Source organism: Bombyx mandarina, chromosome 15 (genome assembly GCF_030267445.1).
Source record: "Bombyx mandarina strain Sakado chromosome 15, ASM3026744v2".
Classification (NCBI taxonomy): Eukaryota; Metazoa; Arthropoda; class Insecta; order Lepidoptera; family Bombycidae; genus Bombyx; species Bombyx mandarina.
Window position 1 is genome coordinate 5,967,809 of NC_143221.1, and position 21,889 is coordinate 5,989,697.

At 37.2% G+C, this 21,889-nt stretch overlaps 1 protein-coding gene across 2 annotated transcripts; it reads left to right on the forward strand.

Moving 5' to 3' along the window:
- The first annotated feature begins 739 nt into the window (after positions 1–739).
- Positions 740–21,714, forward strand: Nup54 (nuclear pore complex protein Nup54). Of its 2 annotated transcripts, XM_089732719.1 has the most exons (13): positions 740–963; positions 1,443–1,550; positions 2,608–2,703; positions 2,971–3,200; positions 4,402–4,555; positions 5,904–6,060; positions 6,663–6,771; positions 9,114–9,297; positions 10,452–10,540; positions 11,229–11,396; positions 14,731–14,850; positions 20,051–20,138; positions 21,369–21,714. In XM_089732719.1, exons 1-13 carry the CDS (start codon positions 900–902, stop codon positions 21,500–21,502), a joined length of 1,701 nt encoding a protein of 566 aa, XP_089588845.1. In that variant the 5' UTR covers positions 740–899; the 3' UTR covers positions 21,503–21,714. The 2 variants fall into 2 exon arrangements, with proteins under 2 accessions (XP_089588845.1, XP_089588846.1); XM_089732720.1 differs by lacking the exon at positions 1,443–1,550 and having other exon boundaries at positions 750–963.
- The last annotated feature ends 175 nt before the right edge of the window (positions 21,715–21,889 follow it).

The following is a 21,889-nucleotide window of genomic DNA, read 5'->3' on the forward strand; positions in this document are numbered from 1 at the left end:
TTATATTGTATACATACTGAGTGCATTTTTTCCCTACCTAATTGTTGGGAGTCTAAGGGGCTATTCCAACTACGAGCGGACCGGTAGGTGGACTCACGGGTTCAACCTGAGAGAATTCCTAATACTAGCCCTAGCATGAGCAGTCCTTCGCTGAATCTACCACCGGATCGAAGCCGCGATTCATTGAGAAAATTCGGCGAGAAACTTAGTGGGTTGTGTCTATTGGCTAGTTCACACGTGGAATGTAATGTTTGGACTATATTTTTGTAGGTGTGTATGTTAAGTGACGCCCCTAGCAAACTTGAGTGCCGTGCCTGGTATTTTTAGTTTGTTTGCGGTTGTTGGAAGGTCGTGATGCTGTCCACATGTACTTGTCAATGATGCACTGCATTTGAATTTATATTGTGTTCTTTTACTTTTGATGTGCGCTGTCATTATGAAAATTATTTTTCTAATATACAAGTGAACACAATGTTTTCAAGTATTATTTAAATTTTAATTAATTGTTATAGCCACGGAGCTAGTCCACTTTATCAGCAGTAACAAGTCACACTTAACACGATGAAAAAAGACAATGTTTGTTCTCTCTGCGTTCCTGAAGCATTCATGCAATTATATATAAATAAACTATGTATTTCACTTTTCCTCCACATCACTTTTCATCCAACAGACATGAATTGGCGACAAAATAATTAGGTGTATAGACTATATTTCCTTTGCCTATCCAAAGGACTACACTAAAAAAGTCTGATAATTTTGTTATGTTTTGATGGTTTTGGTACATTTCATGAAATGGACAACCTAGAATAAATACTTACCGTTCATATTTTTAAATTAAATTTTACAAGAATCTACAGTTGTATGTTCATGGTTTATAGTTTAATTTAGTTATAGTTTCAATGGCTTTTTCATTTGGTAATACCACTACTACACAAGGTTCGGTGTTTGGTGCTGCCGCCAAACGTGAGTATAATTTAGAATGTAAATGTAACACAAGAACATTTAAATATGTTCTGAAAGTTCTATAACACATATAAGGCCAGAGAATTTTACATGAAATCATCAATGATCAAATTAATGAGCCATTAAATGAAAGATAAGGAACGCGAACTTTTTGAGTTACTGTTATTACTTCATTGTCCGCAGTAATACCTACTCTCACTTACTAGGTTTCAAATTTCCCTTAATTCTAATTTTGACCATTGGTAAGTTGTGTCACATAGTTTACGCAGGCAAGTGGATATCTTAACTGTGATTCTGATACATAGTATACTTAATGTAGTGGAGCTACATAATGAAGATTATTTCATCTCCTGGTCACAAAAATGATTAAATTGATTTCTGTTTCATTGTTCACATTTTGCAAATTGCAGGTATTCATGGCAGTCATTCCAATTTTTTTGTTTAAATTGTTTAATAACACTTTCGTACTTTAATTCCAGCGACATTTTCATTTGGTGGAACAAGTACTGCTACAACCACCAGTACTGGGTTTAATTTTGGTACTACGACAACCTCATCGGGCTTTGGCTCCTTTGGGACCAGTAGTGGTAATACTTGGCTTGACTAAGAATATAATTAATTTAAAAAAATATATTTCTGCACTATTATTACAACTACCATTACACATTTCAATTACCAAAAACTATAAAAGAAAATCAGACAACAGCTATTTTTATATTACATTCGATTTTGGTGATTTAATAATGGTGGTGTGAATAGAAAGTTTACCATTTTTACTATTTTTAAAATGAGTTCCGGTAACTACTTTTATTGGCTCCGGTTATCACTTAACACCAGGTGAGCCGTGAGCTTGTCCACCCATATAACCTTTATAAAAAGGTAGGTTCTTTCAAACTATTCTTAGTTAAAAATGTTTCTTAGACTTAATGATTGAAAACTGTATAAATACACAGTTGTTTATAGTTCAATTAAAGTATACAACTAGTGACCCGCCCTCGCTTCGCTTCGGAAACATTAAAACACACATGAAACAAAAAAAATAAAATAAAAAAAATTTAAAAAAAAGTAGCCTATGTTCATCAGGGACAATGTCGGCTTCTAATGGAAAAAAAATTTTTCAAATCGGTCCAGTAGTTTCGGAGCCTATTCGAAACAAACAAACAAACAAATCTTTCCTCTTTATAATATTAGTATAGATATATCAATTTACTAGGAAAAAATACGAGTCATTTCCAATTTGTACGAAAAATGTTTAATGTAACATACTCCAAAACAATCATAATTAAATATGACAATTACTAAACATCCGATCAAAGTAGAATGTGGTTTTTGCTCTCGAACTTTACATGCACATGTGGTATGGATATCTTAATTTTATCGCACTTTTAATGTATATTTTATTTCAGCGTATAAATTGTGAATAATAATTTTTTCAGTCTAATTTTATGGAGTTTCTATAGCTCAAATAACACATGAATGATATAGAATACACATAATTTAAAAACAATATGGGCAGATAATGAAGGCTACAAAAGCTAACTGTTTAGCATTAAGCAAAATCGATTTGCTCGAGAACAATATGCCACTGCATAATATTCACTGATATCAATTAGTGTAGTAATAATGTAATATCTAATGTTTCAGCAACACCTTTTGGTGGTTTGGGTAACACTGCTACTACAACAACTACTAATTCATTGTTCGGAGGAACTGGATTTGGAGCTGCCAAACCTGCCACTGGTAATATTAATTAAATTTTACTTACATTTTTACTTTACATTTTCAAATTTCTAATTTACCTTTGATTGATCGGATGTATTATGCGAGTAGTGTTTTTGATTCATACATTAATGTATTACAAAGTAATCACTGATACCTAAAGATTTCATTTTAATTATTAAATTATCTCTTTAGTTTTGTATTTTCATATTTGAAATATTGAAAAAAATATAATTCCAAATTAATTACTATTAATAATTGACCAAATTATTTACACAATTGTTAAAGGTTTTGGAACAACTGGTTTTGGGACGAACACATTTGGGACTGGTTTATTTGGAACTGGATCCAATACATTTGCGAGTGCAGCACCAACATTTGGTACGAACACTCTAGGTTCCAGCAATCTGAATACAGGAGCTTTCGGTACCGGAACTTTTGGCAGTGGATTTGGTACAAAACCGTCAACTGGTTTCGGTGGATTTGGTCTTGGCACTAATCAATTTGGACAACAACAGGTGTGTTTGATTCAATTACCATACAAGAAATGAACTAGAAAAACATCTATTTTTATGAAATACGTATTAATATTCAGTAGGGCTTGTATATCAGTGAAATTTTTTTAAAATAGATTTTAGTTTTCGACAGTTACACGGCAAACGATGAAACCTCATAATTTACATGTTTGTACTATGTAGAAACGTTTTTATTACAAAACGTTAACCTTTGTTCATACAAGCCCAAAACACGTCATTACGGATCCTCCCGATCCATTTACGGTGCTTTTAGGTACCACAAGCACCGGTCACCGTCTCCGTCAAACTGTCGCTTGCGACGAAGGGCTCGACGAGCGAATTGACCCATAGACACAGCCCACTGAGTTTCTCGCCGGATCTTCTCAGTGGGTCGCGTTTCCGATCCGGTGGTAGATTCTGCGAAGCACTGCTCTTGCTAGAGGCAGTGTTATCAACACTCCGGTTTGAACCCCGTGAGCTCACCTACACGTTAGAGTGAAGCTGAAATAGCCTCTCAAGGTTCAGCATAGGTAGGAGAAAAAAAAAAGTTTTTTTTTTTGCTTAGATGGTTGGACGATCTCACAGCCCACCTGGTGTTAAGTGGTTACTGGAGCCCATAGACATCTACAACGTAAATGCGCCACCCACCTCGAGATATAAGTTCTAAGATCTCAGTATAGTTACAACGGCTACCCCACCCTTCGAACCGAAACGCATTACTGCTTCACGACGGAAATAGGCGGGGTGGAGGTACCTACCCGTGCGGACTCCCAAGAGGTCCTACCACCAGTGATTACGCAAATTATAATTTTGCGGGTTTGATTTTTATTACACGATGTTATTCCTTCACCGTGGAAGTCAATCGTGAACATTTGTTGAGTACGTATTTCATTAGAAAAAATTGTTACCCGCCTGGGGGACTCGGAACACCGGTGCATCGCTACATACAAATGCACCGGAAGTCTTATCCTTTAGGCCACAACGACTTCAAATATATTATATCATCATTACACTAAAAACAAGTCTTTTTTATAAATAATTCAAATGTTTTTGTTAAAAATCAATTACAATTGAATTACACTGCTTCTTCGGTTTTCGCCAATTTGACGTGACTAAACTAAACCTTGATAAATATGTATTTGCGAAAGCTTTCATTCCATAGCGAACCTAACGAGTCTTAATTTAGAGATTGTAATCGTAACAGCAACAACAACTACAACAGCAGCAACAGCAACAGCAAGCGCCAGCGACAGCCCACGAGGCGTTAGTCGCGGCCGTGTTCAACTGCTGTGTGTTCGGCGACGAAAGGGATCAAGTGTTAGCAAAGTGGAATTTGATTCAAGCTCAATGGGGTACAGGTATGCGTGACCAGTATAAACTTGACACTCGTTGCTGATTAATAAAAATAAAATAACTACAATAAACTTATCGAGGGGTGAAAGGCTATTTGATTTAAGCGACGTTTCGCTTAATACGCGACAGTTATATTTGTAATTAAAGGTGTGTTTTATTTTGGTACTAGGGACCCGCCCTCGCTTCGCTTCGGAAACATTAAATTTTATTATTGATAGTTGAGTCCCGCGATGCTACACGTGGTTATTGGCGTAACGCGGGTGAGGCCGCGGGGCGAAGCTGGTCTAAAAAAAGTAGCCTAAGTTACTCCTTATATCATCAGCTACCTATCAGTGAAAATCTCGTCAAAATCAGTCCAGCCGTTCCAGAGATTAGCCGGAACAAACAGACAGACAGACAGACAAAAACTGTAAAAAATGTATATTGGTGTATGTATCATAATATATATATGCATGTAGTTAAAAGAGGCTATTTCAATATTACAAACAAACACTCCAATTTTATTTATATTATGTATAGATTAACATCAATAGTTCGATGTTTAATTTAACCTCAATTAAGTTTACTCATTGAAATAGCCGAATAAGTTTTTTTATTATGATATTTCTCCAAATTTTAAACGTTAAATGGCTCCTCTGTAAAGTTGCAAAAATGTCGCTTTAACAAAATAACCTTTCACCCCTCGATGTCGTGTATGGTGACATTTGACTCCATACAAAGAAGGGCCGTTCGGATTATTGATAATCCCATTCTCACGGATCGTATGTAACCTCAGCGGAGAGACCTTAGTTCCCTCTGTATTTTGTACCGTATGTTCCACGGGGAGTGCTCCGAGGAATTACTTGAGATGATCCCATCATCTCGTTTTTACCATCGCAGGCTAAAGATGAAATGAGAATTTATTGATGAACTTATAATGAAAAGTTGTTCAGAATTTCTATAAGCTCGTAATGTCGATAGATAAGATTATTGCCGCCATACTAGTTAATGCTAGACGCAGTAATTCCAGTAATGAGTTTGCTTGGTAGTAAAAAGGGCATTATGGAATTATAACTAAATTCCTTTGGCAGTTCCCGTGGTACGTAAGATACCGTGGTACGTAAGATACGAAACAGAGAGCGGCAAGGTTTCTCCATTTACTGAAAACTTCCTCGTGCGCATTATTCTTTGAACTATCCAAGACCTAAAGATTTCGATAAAATGTGATTATTGTTTTTACATAATTTTGTTAAATATTGAATTATATTATATATATATATATATATTATTAAGATTCAAATTCAAATTCAGAAACAGAAACAAATAGTCAACTTTTAGAATGTGTGTATGTAAGTATGATTTTTTCTCGTTTAGGTCAAGCGTACTATAGTCGAAACCATCCTCCTTTGACGTTGACAGAGCAAAATCCGCTCTGTCGTTTTAAAGCAGTTGGCTACTCAAAGCTCTGTGAGAAGGAAGATAAGGATGGACATGTTGCTATGATTTTTAACAAAAGCGAACAAGAAATTAAGTAAGAACTTTATTTTATTTCTGTTTAAGACAACCAGTGTTTTCGGAAATATACTATAAGTATTAAAGTTGTTCTTACGATTGCAAAATTATATTTTTCTTTCTTTTCATTTGGGATCATAAAAACTTATGACATGAAAACTACATGAAATAAATTTAAATAAAATTATTTTGCATCTAACTTAGATTTTGATGTGACATAATAGATTTACATACAGCCGCGGCAAATTTATTCATTCATTCAAAACTCGCATTAACAAAACCAGTTATTAACCAGCTTTTAGTAAATTTTTTGTTACTCATGTCTGTGGATGAGCTTGTCTGGCCCACCTGGTGTAACGTAGTTACCGGATCCCATAGACACAACATAAATGCCGTCACCCACATTGAGACATGAGTCTCAGGTTTACAGTACAACTGCTGCTCATCGTCATTCGATTTGAAACGCATTACTGCTTTGCAGCCGAAATAGTGGGTGTAGTAGGTGGTAGGTGGTAGTACCGGCCAGTGCGATCTCACAAAACGCCCTACAAACCAATAAAGTACTTTTAAACGTTATTTTAAAATGTGTCTTCTGATTCTCTAATCTAAATTTTATTTCAGGAATAACCAACAAGGTTTAATTACATCACTACAAGGCTTACTAGGGAACAAACCGAACTTAGCTGTCAATGTTGATTCAATCAAAGCTGTGGCAGATGACAAAAGTCAGGTATGTAAAAGTTGTACCATATTCATGGTCTGAAAGGACATCACCTACAATATCCAGTTGAGTAGGCTGAGATGGTATGGTCACGTTAAAAGGAGGCCACCATACTACGTCCGAAATTTGGTACTCCAGCTCCACTTCCCCGGTCGGAGACCTAGAGGAAGACCCAAGACAAGGTGGAAAGATGTAGTGTTGCAGGACAAGAGGGATTTTTTTATTTTTTATTTTTTTATTGCTTAGATGAATTAACGAGCTCACAGCCCACCTGGTGTTAAGTGGTTACTGGAGCCCATAGACATCTACAATGTAAATGCGCCACCCACCTTGAGATATAAGTTCTAAGATCTTAGTATAGTTACAACGGCTGCCCCATCCTTCAAACCGAAACGCATTACTGCTTCACGGCAGAAATAGGCAGGGTGGTGGTACCTACTCGCGCGGACTCACAAGAGGTCCTAACACCTGTAAGAATGCAATGTAATTTTTTTTTTTTTTTAAATGATTTTATGACCTGGTAACTAAGACCTTTAAGTCATGTCTTATTTTAATTTATATTCTTATTTTTATGAAAAATGATAATATGGAGTGAAATGAAATGAAAATGATTAATTTGAGACGTTAATCAACTGGGATGAAATTAAATGAAATGAGATGATATGGAATGAAATATAATCTTAGTAAAATGGTTGTCATTTACTAATTTGGGAAGATATATACGACAAAGGGAAGATCTTCCACCGAGCGGTGACATTGCTCGGTAGACCGACGGTCCGAATGTTGTTGTTCGGAACTTGTATATATGCGCTTTATCTTGAAAATGTCGTAAGCGAGATTCAGGCATCTGTCAATTATCTTGCGTTGTATGATGGCTACCCGCCACATCACTCCCCTCCGAGACTGGAGGTCGTGTCATTTTTTTAATTAGCGTTGTCCGTGCTGAGATTAGCTTGCAAGGGCCAGTGCTGCTCGAAGCCTGCGGTGAGTCGAGGCTGAGCTTGAATGCTGCGTGCGTGTCGCCAGTGCTGCTCGAAGTTTGCAGTGAGTCGAAACTGAGCTGAATGCTGCGTGATTGTCGCCAGTGCTGCTCGAAGTCTGCGGTGAGTCGAGACTGAGCTTGAATGTTGCGTGCGTGTCGTGCGTAGTCCATGTGATGCAGAGCTGCCACGCCGGAGATGTGTGACCCCAAGCGTTGATGATCCGGTCGTGGGCTGCGATGAACTGTAGCGGCGTGATGAGGCAGTGAAGTTGCGTGCCGTAGGACCAGGAAGCGCGGTGAGTCGGCTGCGATGGTCCTGTTGAGGCTGCGATGCTGGCTTGCTGTGGGACGACTGTCAATGACGTGTTTTTATCTGCGAGAATGCGGGGATTGTGGTAGCCGAAGTTCTTGATGCGCTGATGATGAATCAGAAGGTTGCGTGTTCACATCACGTCGGGGTCACCAGTTTGGGAAGATATATACGACAAAGGGAAGATCTTCCACCGAGCGGTGACATTGCTCGGTAGACCGACGGTCCGAATGTTGTTGTTCGGAACTTGTATATATGCGCTTTATCTTGAAAATGTCGTAAGCGAGATTCAGGCATCTGTCAATTATCTTGCGTTGTATGATGGCTACCCGCCACACTAAGATTTTTTCAGTGGACTTTTTGGAGGATCCCGAGAAGTTGCGTCCAGCGGCTTTGTTTCATTTTCCCACATTTGTGCACTTTCACAGATATTAAACAGTTAATAAACCACTGTTATTACACATTTAAACCTGAAGAAATACTAAATAGACAAAATAAAACAAATCACACAACTTCACTCCTCGCGTTCCCGCCAAAAAGTCCGAATGCAATGTTACTGACAAAGATGTGGCAATCAAAACGAAAATGAGGAGAAAAATAGGGAAAGCTGACCCCACCGCTGTGTCGGATAAATAACTAGAAAAAGACAGAGAGTTTATTGTCAAATTTAAATAAACTGCGATATAAATCTATATATATAAAAATGAATTGCTGTTCGTTAGTCTCGCTAAAACTCGAGAACGGCTGGACCGATTTGGCTAATTTTGGTCTTGAATTACTTGTGGAAGTCCAGAGAAGGTTTAAAAGGTAGATAAATATGAAAATGCTCGGAATTAAATAAAAATACATTTTTGTTTTTCTTTTTATGTGTCCCCCGTCGGACGGATTCCTTTTGTTTGTTTTAAGTTTATTTTATACAAAAGTTTAGGTCTTTTATTTATCGATTGAGGCACTACGAAGTCTGCGGGGTTAGCTAGTACGAAATAAAATTTGCCTCGATTTATTTTATATAACGTAGACAAAGATCTGGATTGAAATTATGTTAAATAATTACTCTAGGTGGTAATATACGTGGTGGATAAGGCCGCGAACAATTCTCACGTTTCTGCGTCAGAGTTAGCGAATTTCTTAAATGCCGGCAACGCTAAGAACGCCCTGAGCAGCGCCGGCTGCTCCGCCGTGAGCGCCGTCACCGCACCGACGCCGCAGATGCTGCAGCAGTACCTTCAAACTCCTCCACCAGGTATCATAAAGAAGCCATACACCAAATACCAGCTTCTTCAATTTGACTCCATACAGAAGAGGGCCGTTCGGATTGTCGATAATCCCATTCTCACGGATCGTTTGGAACCTCTGAGTCCGCGGAGGGACTTCGGTTTCCTCTGTATTTTGTACCGTATGTTCCATGGGGAGTGCTCTGAGGAATTGTTCGAGATGATACCGTCATTTCGTTTTTACCATCGCACCGCCCGCCACCGGAGTAGAGTTCATCCATACTACCTGGAGCCACTGCGGTCATTCACAGTGCGTTTCCAGAGGTTTTTTTTGCCACGTACCATCCGGCTATGGAATGAGCTCCCCTCCACGGTGTTTCCCGAGTGCTATAACATGTCCTTCTTCAAACGAGGTTTGTGGAGAGTATTAAACGGTAGGCAGCGGCTTGGCTCTGCCCCTGGCATTGCTGAAGTCCATGGGCGACGGTAACCACTCACCATCAGGTGGGCCGTGGGCTCGTCTGCCAATAAGGGTAATAAAAAAACTCAAGTATGCCACCTTCGTCACCTTAGACTATAAGAATATTGAGCAAACCAGGGAGTGCACTAAAGTCTCCATCCAAAGACTCCAAATAATTTCTACTGCTAAGCAAAAGTTTCGATTTGAATGAAAGGATAGACTGTATTTGAATGCAATTGAGACATCGACCTCATGTCTCAAATAGCGCTAATTGTAAAGAATTATTGACAATAGTTGGTTTCAACTCAGCACTCAGTGACATGGCAATGCATTACACAGAGTTTTGCGTACCACAGTAATAGTAACAATAAAATCGCTGAAGTTCTTAGAGTACATAATTGAATGAAGGGTCTCATTTAAGTATGTTGTTCTTAAATACTCTTCTTCTTGTAAATTAAGATATATTTTTTGGAATCTTTAATTGCTCTCGCAGCTACTCCTGCGTCGCTTTGAAGTCCTCATACGTAATGTATGTTTCAATGCGAATTAGCAGGATTTGTACATTTTTGAACTTCGTCAATGATATTAAACGAATGTTTCTTTCTTTTATAACCATTCAATAAATTTATATTTTTTTAATGAATTTAATTTAATTTCGTTAATATTACTATTAAATTAAATTAATATCGCACAAAATAATCAATTTTCTTATTTTCACTATAGGCATGGATATAAGATTATGGAAACAAGCTCAAGCCGACAAACCGGACTCTGCTAATTACATTCCAGTGCCAATTATTGGATTCTCAGAGGTAGGTCAACACAAATTATAACATCTAAAACAGATCTGTATGATATACATAAATATGATAAAACTATATCTATCAATGGGATACAACGGGGACTATATGGGTTAGAGACGATTTCCAGTGATTTCGTTATTGTAGATCAGGGGTTCCAAAACTTATTTTGTCTACTGCTCACTTTGAGAATAAATTATTATATTTTTTAGCGCCCCTATCTTTTCACGTACTTAAAAATCACTATAGACAGAGCTCAGTCGGATTCTCAAGAGTGCTCCTAGATAAAATTACAAATTGCCTCGCAAGCCTCTACACACTGCCCCCATTTTTTTTCTGGGTCTCTTACCGCCCCCCTTTAGGCCCGAAGCGCCCACAAAGGGGCGTTATCGCTCATTTTGGGAAAGGCTTTACTGGTGGTAGGACCTCTTGTGAGTCCGCTCGGATAGGTACCACCACCCTGCCTATTTCTGCCGTGAAGCAGCAATGCGTTTCGGTTTGAAGGGTGTGGCAGCCGTTGTAACTATACTGAGACCTTAGAACTTATATCTCAATGTGGGTAACGCATTTACGTTGTAGATGTCTATGGGCTCCAGTAACCACTTAACACCAGGTGGGCTGTGAGCTCGTCCACCCATCCAAGCGATAAAAAAATTAAAATAAAAAAGGCTGCTGTAGATGAATATTGACGTGTGCTTAGATAAAGTTCCGAGCGCAGTGCCAGGCGGAGCAGGCCCGGCTGCAGGCGAGCTGGCTGCGCCGCGCGGAGGACACGCTGTGCGAGCTGCGGACGCGCCGCGCCGCCGCCGCCGCCCGCCTGGCGCGCCTCTCCGCCGCTCTGCACGCGCTGCGACATACGCTCTTGCAGGTACTATACTGGGTGTTGGGAAACGAACACCGACGATAATATTAAGACACCTTTGATGATGGAACGGAAAAAAAATCTTTATATCTATACTAATATATAAATCTACAGTGGTTTTTACTGATGTTCCGTTATAACTGCTGAACCATGCATCCGATTGACTTGAAACTCGGTATCCATGTAGAAAATATATGTACTTAATGGATAGGCTAATGTTTATATGAGTGTTGGACTCCTTAATAATAATGACAATAAATAATAATGTTAATTTTAAATAACCAGCGAAGCGGGCGAAGTATATTTATATTAGCTAGTATATTTATATTTACGCTCAATAATGTCAGTACAGCTAAATGAAACAATAGCCTCATAAAAACATTACTTTACTAAACAAAAAAACCAGCAATGAAACACAAAATCAAAAACAGCTGACGGCGCGGCGCAGACTCGCGCGATCGCACAAATACTTATTTACAACATTTGTCTAAATAACTCCATCATCAAAGGTGTCATTAGTTCTGTCTTCGTTTTCGGAAACGGTCTCTTAACACCCTGTATTATTAACCTAAAAAGAAATTGTATTGTATTTAGCGACTTTTTATTTGCCTTGCCAATCGAGAGTGCAATGATGGCGCTGAATACCTTCGGTCTGACGTCCTGTGGGAGTAAGGTAGCTGAGAAAGATGCGCTTCCTGCTAAACACAGCATTTTGCTATTTTGATTGAGTTCTGTCATAGGAGGTTGGGACACAGATTGTTGAGAGTCAGGGAATTGTAATTCGATTCTTCCAACATATTCCATCTACCCCCAACACACAGGCACTCGGGTCAGTCCAGAAATTATAATTTCAAAAAATTATCGTTACTAGTGGTCGCCCGGTAGTCGAAATTCGACTATAATTAATTATATAAGCTTGTACACTATTATGATTCTATTTTCAAAGACTATTATTATACTTCTATAATCACAAATTTCGCCAAGACTACACTATAGAAAAATATTAATAAAGACAAACAATATTTAATCTATTCTCAATTTGACTACAAACGTCAAGAACAAAAGTTTGACAATAAATAAATAGTATGCATGCGTGTGTACGTCACATACATGATAGTGTGTGTAATGTTTTATTTATTGATTTGATGTATTTTTTGGCATCATTTAAAAAAAAATTGCATTCTGCACTCCTCTATATTCACTATAAGTGTGGGAAATTTCATAGTCCTCCATCCGCGCAATTTTTGTAAAAAGGGATACAAAGTAGGGGACAGTTAGTTTAGAAACCCGATCGACCACTAACTACGTTATTATACGGTTCAACAATACACTACTTTACTACCTTTGTTACTTAATATAATCGATTCATTGCGTCACACGTTATTTCTTGACAATAATTAATTAATGAGAAATGCTCTGCTTTTATGTATAATCAATCATTCGCGGGGATTTTATATTAGGTTTTGTATAATACCAGCTGTTACCCGCGGCTTTACTCGCGTGGTCAAGGAAAAGTGTCGTTGTGGGGATTAGATGTTTTTTTTTCTGGATAAAAGGTCATTGATCATTGATAAAAGGTTATGTCACTGACATTCACATTTATGATATTAGTATGGATAATAATGTAATAAGTTGTGTTAAGAGATCACACCGCGGTCATGATACATGCAGTCTTTGAATTATTATCATTGGGAAACAGAACAACGGGAACAAATTTAAAAACTAAACTCGTAATCACCACTTTTATTATTATCACGTAAATCAGTCCAAATATTATCCTGTACCGTCGTTTTAATGGTACTATCGCGATATCCAATCACGGATATACACAATAATAACGGATACACATAAAGATAATAATGAGTCGTTGCAATATGTTCTTTGGACTCTGTCTTAATTATGGAAAAGTTGTGTATAAATTGTTATCTTTGTACACAAAACGATTTACGGATAGCCTTCACAGACTTTGAAGTTATTTGAGTTTTCGGTGTACATTAAAAATCGCTCTTCACCGTCATCGGTCTTTAGTAACATATTTCTCATACTAATTTCTATATCCACTGGTTAACCTTAAAAGTTCTGTTAGGCGTAGAAGATTGAGAATCTACACCCCTCCTCGATCCGTGTTTTTTTCTCTCAATCGTTTCACTCGTGACAGTGATAGTGGTCACGAGCGTCATGTAGTGTTGGAGGGGATAGACTCGACGAGTCTCACGATGTCCCGTCATCTCTCTCTTTCCGAGGTCATCCTACTGCATTTATTAAAGGGACCTCCCACTGTAGTTTTAATTTGGTCAGTCCATTGGCGACACTGTATTAGGCATCAAAAATACATATTATGTCATCGGATGAACTGTTTATTTGTCGGCATACCCCATCTTTTCTTGTACGTCTCGTCAAAAGCAACTAAAGGATTCACCACAGAATGGGCAGCTGCGTTCGCTGAATATTATATGTGCGTACTGCAATCGATTCCATTGTGCTTAGTGCGAGTTTTTTTAACGTTCTCGTTAGCGTAAAAGTTAACTCAAATTTGTATGGAGTTTTAACGTTTGCCTATGTTTGCTGGTAAGGGCGTTGTTCCTCTAATGTCTCCGTTAAACCTTTATATTAATACAATATAAAGCTAAAACTTTGTATCCTTTTTTACGAAAATTGCGCAGACGGAGGAGTATGAAATTTCCTACACTTATAGAGAAAAAAGGAGTGGAGAATGTAAATATTTTTTTAAATTATGCATAAAAAATATGTACATTAAATTAGTAAAAAAACATTACACACACACATTACACACACTACCATGACATAGACACGCATGCATACTATTCGACTATTGTCAAACTTTTCTTATTGCTTAAAGTCTATGGTCAAATTGAGAATAGATTAAATAATGTTTGTCTTTATTAATATTTGTGTAAAGTGTAGTCTTGGCGAAATCTGTGATCATAAAATATAAGAATAACTAGCTGACTCGGCAAACGTTGTTTTGCCATATATAAGATTTCTAGGGAATTTCTAGTGTAGAAAAAATAATAATAACAAAACCTCACTCAACCACATAATGCCTCGTTATAACAAAAAAAATATGTCCAAAAATTGTTAGGGATGGACAACCCTTATCACTGAACATGCATATAAAATTTCATAAAAATCGGTCAAACCGTTTCAGAGGAGTATGGTAACTAACATTGTGACACGAGAATTTTATATATAAGATGGTCTTTGACAATAGAATCATATTAGTGTACAAACTTATAATTTCAATTAATTATAGTCGAATTTCGACTACTGTGTTCGGGACCACAAGTAAAAGTAATTGTATTATTGACGTTAAATATAGATTGTCGCGCGTCAAGAAGCCGTCGGTCGTGTTGGTGCAGCTCTTAGTCCCGAAGAGGAGGCGACCCGAGCTCGACTGCACGAACTCGCTTCACAATTAGCAGCGCCTCCACTTTCAAATGTAAGTCAATCATTCATTTATTTGACTGGCTCATTGGTCCAGTTGTTAACGTCCCTGACTGTTGCGCCTAGGTTCATGGGTTCTGTTCCCGCATCGAGCAAACATTTGTATGATAAACTGGATTGTTTGTTATTTAATTTTAAAGCTATTGCATAGCTTTTATCGCGGGCCTTGAGCGCGGCGACCGAATCATGAAATTCCGTAACGAAAAAAACCTAACACCCCTCACTCCGCCTATCATGTAGCTCGCGTTCAACACATTCACACGTTGCGCTTGTGTAGTGTTCGTGAATAAGTGCGTGGCGTGACGTCACACTGCATGCGCATCATGAAAAGTCTGCCCATTTCTCTCTCGCGCGGTCTAGCTTATGAGTATGAAGGGGACAGTTAAGGTTTTGCTTTTATTAATGTTTAGCGTGGTCTTGTTTTGTTATTGTTTTTTAAATTTATTTATTTATTTACAATTATACCTAAAGCGTCATATAAATCATCATCGTACGTAGTTTCATGATTGTTTGTTTATTCTCGACGTTGCTTAGTTGCTGGCACTCACATGAATGATTCGCAAATGGCAACGACAAATAAATTGTACATTTCTGCTCGTTGGTTAAAGCAAAATCATTCTAAGTTTATTGAGGTTGATAAATAACACCTCAATAAATAGCAATAATCTTAAGGCTTAAAAAAACCTCTAAAGTACTTTAATTTTACAACGGGTCTAATCGGGTCTGATTAGTTATTGACTAGTTAGTTAGTGATTACAGTGAATATAACAGTCATGGTAAATTAACATATAATATAATTGTAAAATTCTAAAATTTTTACTGTATTTACATGAAATATTATGTGTATTATTAATTAATATTCAGTCTTGCGTGACCAAGAAAACTGTAAAGTATTGGAAAAATTAGAAATAGTATAATTATAATAAAAATTGCGAGATTAAACCGTAAAAATATGGGTTTCAAAAATCGAAGAAAATACTTTATTGGATATTGATCCAAACGATAGTCACTTATGAAATATATAGATTCAACAACTTTATGAAGCAACTATAAAAAAAGTACTTCAAATTTTTTCAAGTGCTCAAATACAAAGTTGATGATTTACTCCGTCATTATCTGTCCAAAGTTTCGACTCACCTGTCGCTTGCGTGTTTTTCTTATCAGCGTTATCGCCAGACTCCAGACGTGTGGTAAAACACATATGGGTATATCGATGTAATGGTTCTGATAAACGGTTACAGATCGCGGTCAACGAAAAATAAAGAAACATGATTCGGTTAAAATGTTGTTATACGCTTTTAATTATTTAAGTACGCGTGCAATATTGATAATTAAGCAATTACACGTGACATTGCTTTGCAAACTTACCAGTAATTAATTCAGGATAATTGTAAATGTATAAATTATCCAGTTTGAGCATATTTGGTCGAGTAGATTTTTTTATGAACATTACATTAACTTTTTGTACATTCGGAAAAAGGACTTTATGCATTTGTCATGGAAAGTGGAAATTAGCCGTCTTGAAATGTCGAATTACTGGTTCACTAAAATTATCTAGTTCGTTACGCAAATGTTTGTTTGTTGTTTCGTTGAAGTCTTCAAAGATACAATTCGCAGCTCGGTGTAGACTAGAAATGAATACAAAGTATTTAACTATAATATTTTATTTATTTATTTATATTACCAATCATTTGTTTACCAAATTGATTTCGATAGTTATATTTGCCTTTGATGTAACTCCATAATAAATAAAACTATTCAATCGAATTGCATAGTATTTTAAAACAATTGAGATCTATTGTCCTTTTATGGGAAGCCCTTAATCGCAAGATATTAGATATATTTTTGTCAAATTGGTCTCGATTTTTTTGGATGTTTAAAAAGTCTGTAAAAATTAAAAATAACGACTTCATTTCTTTTTCCCGATTTTTATTCTTCAATAGAAAATAATTTTTATTTATTTTATTTCTATTCAATTACCTTACTTACCCGAAGTGCTATCAATCTCGTTTAAATACTTCTTCCAATATCACGGGGCGAAGAAAAAAGTTGAATTGTATGATTCATAAAAAGCAAAATTTTTCTCGGTTACTGTGCATTATTAAATTTATGTTAGGATATAACAAAATTTTGATAGACCAAGTCTTTTATGATACTCAAATGTAATACTCAATACCGTAAAAACACCTATTTGTACTTCGATCAAACTTCGCTGAGGATCTATGTGAGAACGTAATTTCTGTAATTTAACTTCTGCAATTTAATAATAGTCTAGGTTAAATTAAATAATTACAACAGCATTTATACTAGTGGTAGGACCTCTTGTGAGTCCGCACGGGTAGGTACCACCAACCCGCTTATTTCTGCCGTGAAGCAGTAATGCGTTTCGGTTCGAAGGGTGGGGCAGCCGTTGTAACTATACTTGAGACCTTAGAACTTATGTCTCAAGGTGGGTGGCGCATTTACGTTGTATATGTCTATGGGCTCCAGTAACCACTTAACACCAGGTGGGCTGTGAGCTCGTCCACCCGTCTGAGCAATAAAAAAAAGAAAAACTAAACATATAATACCGCATGACATGAAAGACCAAATAATTTTCCGAGCGCTATGACATGTCCTTATTCAAACGAGGCTCGCGAAGAGTACTTTATGGTAGGCAGCGGCTTGGCTCTGCCCCTGGCATTCCTGACGTCCATGAGCGACGGTGACCACTTACCATCAGGTGGGCCGTATGCTCGTCTGCCTACTATGGCAATAAAAAAAAAATCGATGTCAACATAAATATTACGCGTATAAATGCGGACAAATATATCGGTACAATGAATTTGTAGAAATGCAAGTGCTTATCTCCAGACGTTGTAATCTTTTATTGCGAAATTAAGCCAGTATCCAGTTATAACCGATTTCGCAATATGCGGATTATTCATGCCCAACGTGCATGATCATCATGTGTTGTCCGTGTGAAAAAAAATGCGTATCATTTGTCTATCGCTCGAGAATACAGATAAAGCAATTCATTAACAAGCTATCGATTACGATCTATCTGTCTGGTCCAGACGCGGATAAATTTATTTTCGTCATAATTTATCATTGATTTGTGCCGTCATAGAATTTAATTGATAAATATTAACACTAATCTCATAAAATACCCTCACTGATAAATACAATGTAACGCTTAAGTAAATAATATGACCCTACGGTACCTAAAAAAAAATTTCTTACGAACTTGTCTAAATTGCATGATTATTAAATGGCATTGTGGTGATTTATTTTTAGTAGTTTTTTATTTGTTCTGTAGTAAAAATGATTTAAAATTACTGTGCTCGGATGAACAAGCACGCAAACAACCTGATATGAGGCTGTTAATAGGGTCACGGTCCTTGAGTCATAAGATCAAAAACTCCTTTTCTTTATTGCTTAGATGGGTGGACGAGCTCACAGCCCACCTGGTGTTGAGTGGTTACTGGAGCCCATAGATATCTACAACGTAAATGCGCCACCCACCTTGAGATATAAGTTCTAAGGTCTCAAGTACAGTTACAACGGCTGCCTCACCCTTCAAACCGAAACGCATTACTGCTTTACGGGAGAAATAGGTGGGGTGGTGGTACCTACCCGCGCGAACTCATAAGTGGTCCTGCCACCAGTGACCATACCTCCTGTATAGTACATATAATGGTTGTTATTTTTCAAATCGTATTGTATGCCTGTTTAGTGGCGGACATAGGCACTCTTACATCAATCATTGTATACGGAAATTTATATTATTTTGGGTTTATTATTAAGTACATCGTGTTATTTTATTTGTTACGTACAAGTATTCTTGGAATAATTTATATCTTCATCATCAGCCTGCGGCAGTCCACTACTGGACATAGGCCTCCCCCAAAGCTCGCCACTGAACCCGATCTTCGGTTCTACGCATCCAGTTACTGCCAGCTACCTTGCGCAGGTCGTCGCTCCATCTAGCAGGAGGGCGTCCTACACTACGTTTGCCGGTTCGCGGTCTCCACTCCAGAATATATATATTGATATCTTACCTTAGGGCTTTTAACACGGTCGTAGTCGGACGAGTAATTCGGGTGCGAAAGGTTGCATTCGGAATTATGAGTTAAAATTGTTATAACTTGTTTTGTTATTTTACGAACCTCGTCGAGTAATTTATTTTTCTATACAATGTTTGGTCCAATGCTTTAACTTATACGTAATTAGTACGGGGTCTTGTTCAATTATGGTTTATTTTATGGTTAGCTTTTTACGTCCCATTACTAGTTTGGTTTTAATGTCTCCGTGAATAATCATGTATTATTTGTTACATGCTACTTACTGGGACCTAGTCATCGGTAAGATATGTGTTGTAGTTTTTTTAATTTTAATTATAAACAGGAATACTACTATTATGTTCAATTACTGAGCATTCAGCGTGCAAAGAATATCCTTTCAAAGGGAATCCCTGTTAACGAAAGGAAAATTTTAATAGTACTTTAGATTAGTAGATTCGAAGTAAATTGTTCGAATAAAGATGCGCTATAAAGTATTTGATATTTGAATAAGAATTTATATGAAGAGCATTTCAGGAGCTCAAGCACATCTTAGATTCCTAACGTATTTTTACCAGACAAAGCAATGTCTTTGTAAAACGAGTAGATCACGTAATGCTCACCACATATGAGAACAGAAACTGTTAAACCTTAATTCTTTTGCATATTTTTAGTACTAACCAGACAAACTAGCTATTCACAATCAGCAAACTGAACATCGCTGAATATCCAGTTCTCGAAAGCGAATCATTAAAATTAAGATTTGTTCAACCCTAAACTGTAATTACATACGAGTAAAACTAAAAATAAAAATACAAACAAAAAAGCTCTATATACTAAATAGATATATGTAATAGATCTTTAAAACGTAATAAACTTTAAAGAATTTTCTTTTTAAAGTTTGTTTGTATATTGTCGATAAAATGATTGAATGATTGAAGAATCGCATCAACTTCAAGCATATTATTTAATATTTATATGCATGTACATATTATATTGTTTTCACGACTTTCATAATTTACATAATCATCAATAATATTTATAATATCATTAGTAATATATGTACACAATCATTCATGTTTACATACGCAATGAAAGCAAGCTTGTGTATGTATGCATTTATCTTTATTAGATATTCAAATAATAAATGTGTAGGGGCGTTTGAACGAGTTGCTGTGCGCAGTGCGTTTGCAACGTAGCGCTAGTGCGGGAATGGCGCATGAACGATATCAATTAGACCCAGGTGAGTTTTTATTCAAGATGTAATCAGTATATATATATATATATTTCTTCTGTCAGTGTGTTTGTCACCGAACTCCTAAACGGTTCGATCGATTTGAACGATTTTTTTATATGCGTTTGGGTGGCACCCTGGATGGTTTAGATTCACAAATTAGCCCCGCAGAGGGCGCTGCAGCCGGTATCTAGGGTATTTGAATTTTGTCAACTAGTATTACCTAATTTTTTTAGACAGATATATTAAAGGATGAAAATCTGCTTAATTCTTTCCCAATCACTAAGAATAAGAAGTGAGATTTAGCGCTTCTTCTAACTCCGGGTTTGCCAATCAAATGCCGATCGTTCTCAAATAGGGTTGGCCCTAAGTGACCGGTCGTAAAATCAGATAAATATCAGATAAAACTACAATATGGACACCGTCGTGCCTACCCACTTAGTAGGATAAAGGCAACATCAATTACTGCTTAAAACACATATTCGTTCGAGTTTTTTTATTCACTTATATAAAAAAGCGATGTTTCACGCTGAACTGACTGCTTTTTATTGCCTGAAAAAGGCAATGTAAGGTTTTCGATGCTCGGATTGAGTCGCTCGGTCCTACTGCTCTCGGTTGAAAATTGCGCGACTCATAGCACACGCGAGAGCCTGTTCTACGACACCCGTACTCGGTAAAGTCGTGACCGATTAGATAGATATATGCGTCACTTTATTTTAATCTGTCTTATTATTACATTGAAGGTCTATTTTGAACGTGGCGAATAGTATAACCGGACACTCATGTCTGGAACCAAACCGGCAACTGGCCTACGCTAATTAGTCCATATGTGGAATTTATATGGGCCGACCAGCTCACGACAAGTTACCGATAGGCAGCAAGCGTATATCGATATGTAAACCGAATATTCATTACTGTACAATAGCGCCAATCCCATCCTTCAAGAAACATATGTTTTTTTTAGCGCTTAGGTAGGTGGACGATCTCACAGCCCACTTGGTGTTTAGTGGTTACTGGAGCCCATAGACATCTACAACGTAAATGCGCCACCCACCTTGAGATATAAGTTCTAAGGTCTCAGTATAGTTACAACGGCTACCCCAACCTTCAAACCGAAACGCATTACTTGCTGCACGACAGAAATAGGCGGTGTGGTGGTACCCGTGCGGACTCACAAGAGGTCCTACAACCAGTAATTAAGCATTGTCACATTTAACGAACATCGTTGCTTGTACGTAGGTGCACAAGAGGACGTGAAGCAGTTCTTGACTCTGCAACAGAAGGGCATGGCGCATCTATTGGACACGGCGCGCAAGGACCTTGCCGCACTCAACACCATCGCCGAAGGGATGTCGCAACTTGTTCGAACTTAGAACTTTTAAAATCACGTACGTCCTTTTCAATACAATCAGATATATATTCGATGTTCGAATTTTTCAACGTTTTCTAAAATAATACGATTTCGATTATTATTATTATTATCTATTACTATTATGAATGATAAAAAAAAAAGCTCTTAATTGAATCAAATCTGAAGATAGAGACCCAATATCACGAGTCAACACATTAAAATTTTTTCTATGAATATTAATTCGTTTTATTTATTGAAGTTTGAAAATTTAACTGCCTTCATAAATTATAATATCAAATATGGATGCTTAGAAAGTAGAGCGCGATGTAGACGTATCTTGAAGATGCAGCTTTTGTTTTCACGCAATGAGTTGTATTTTACCTTAGAGATAAGGAAGTAATCTGCGACA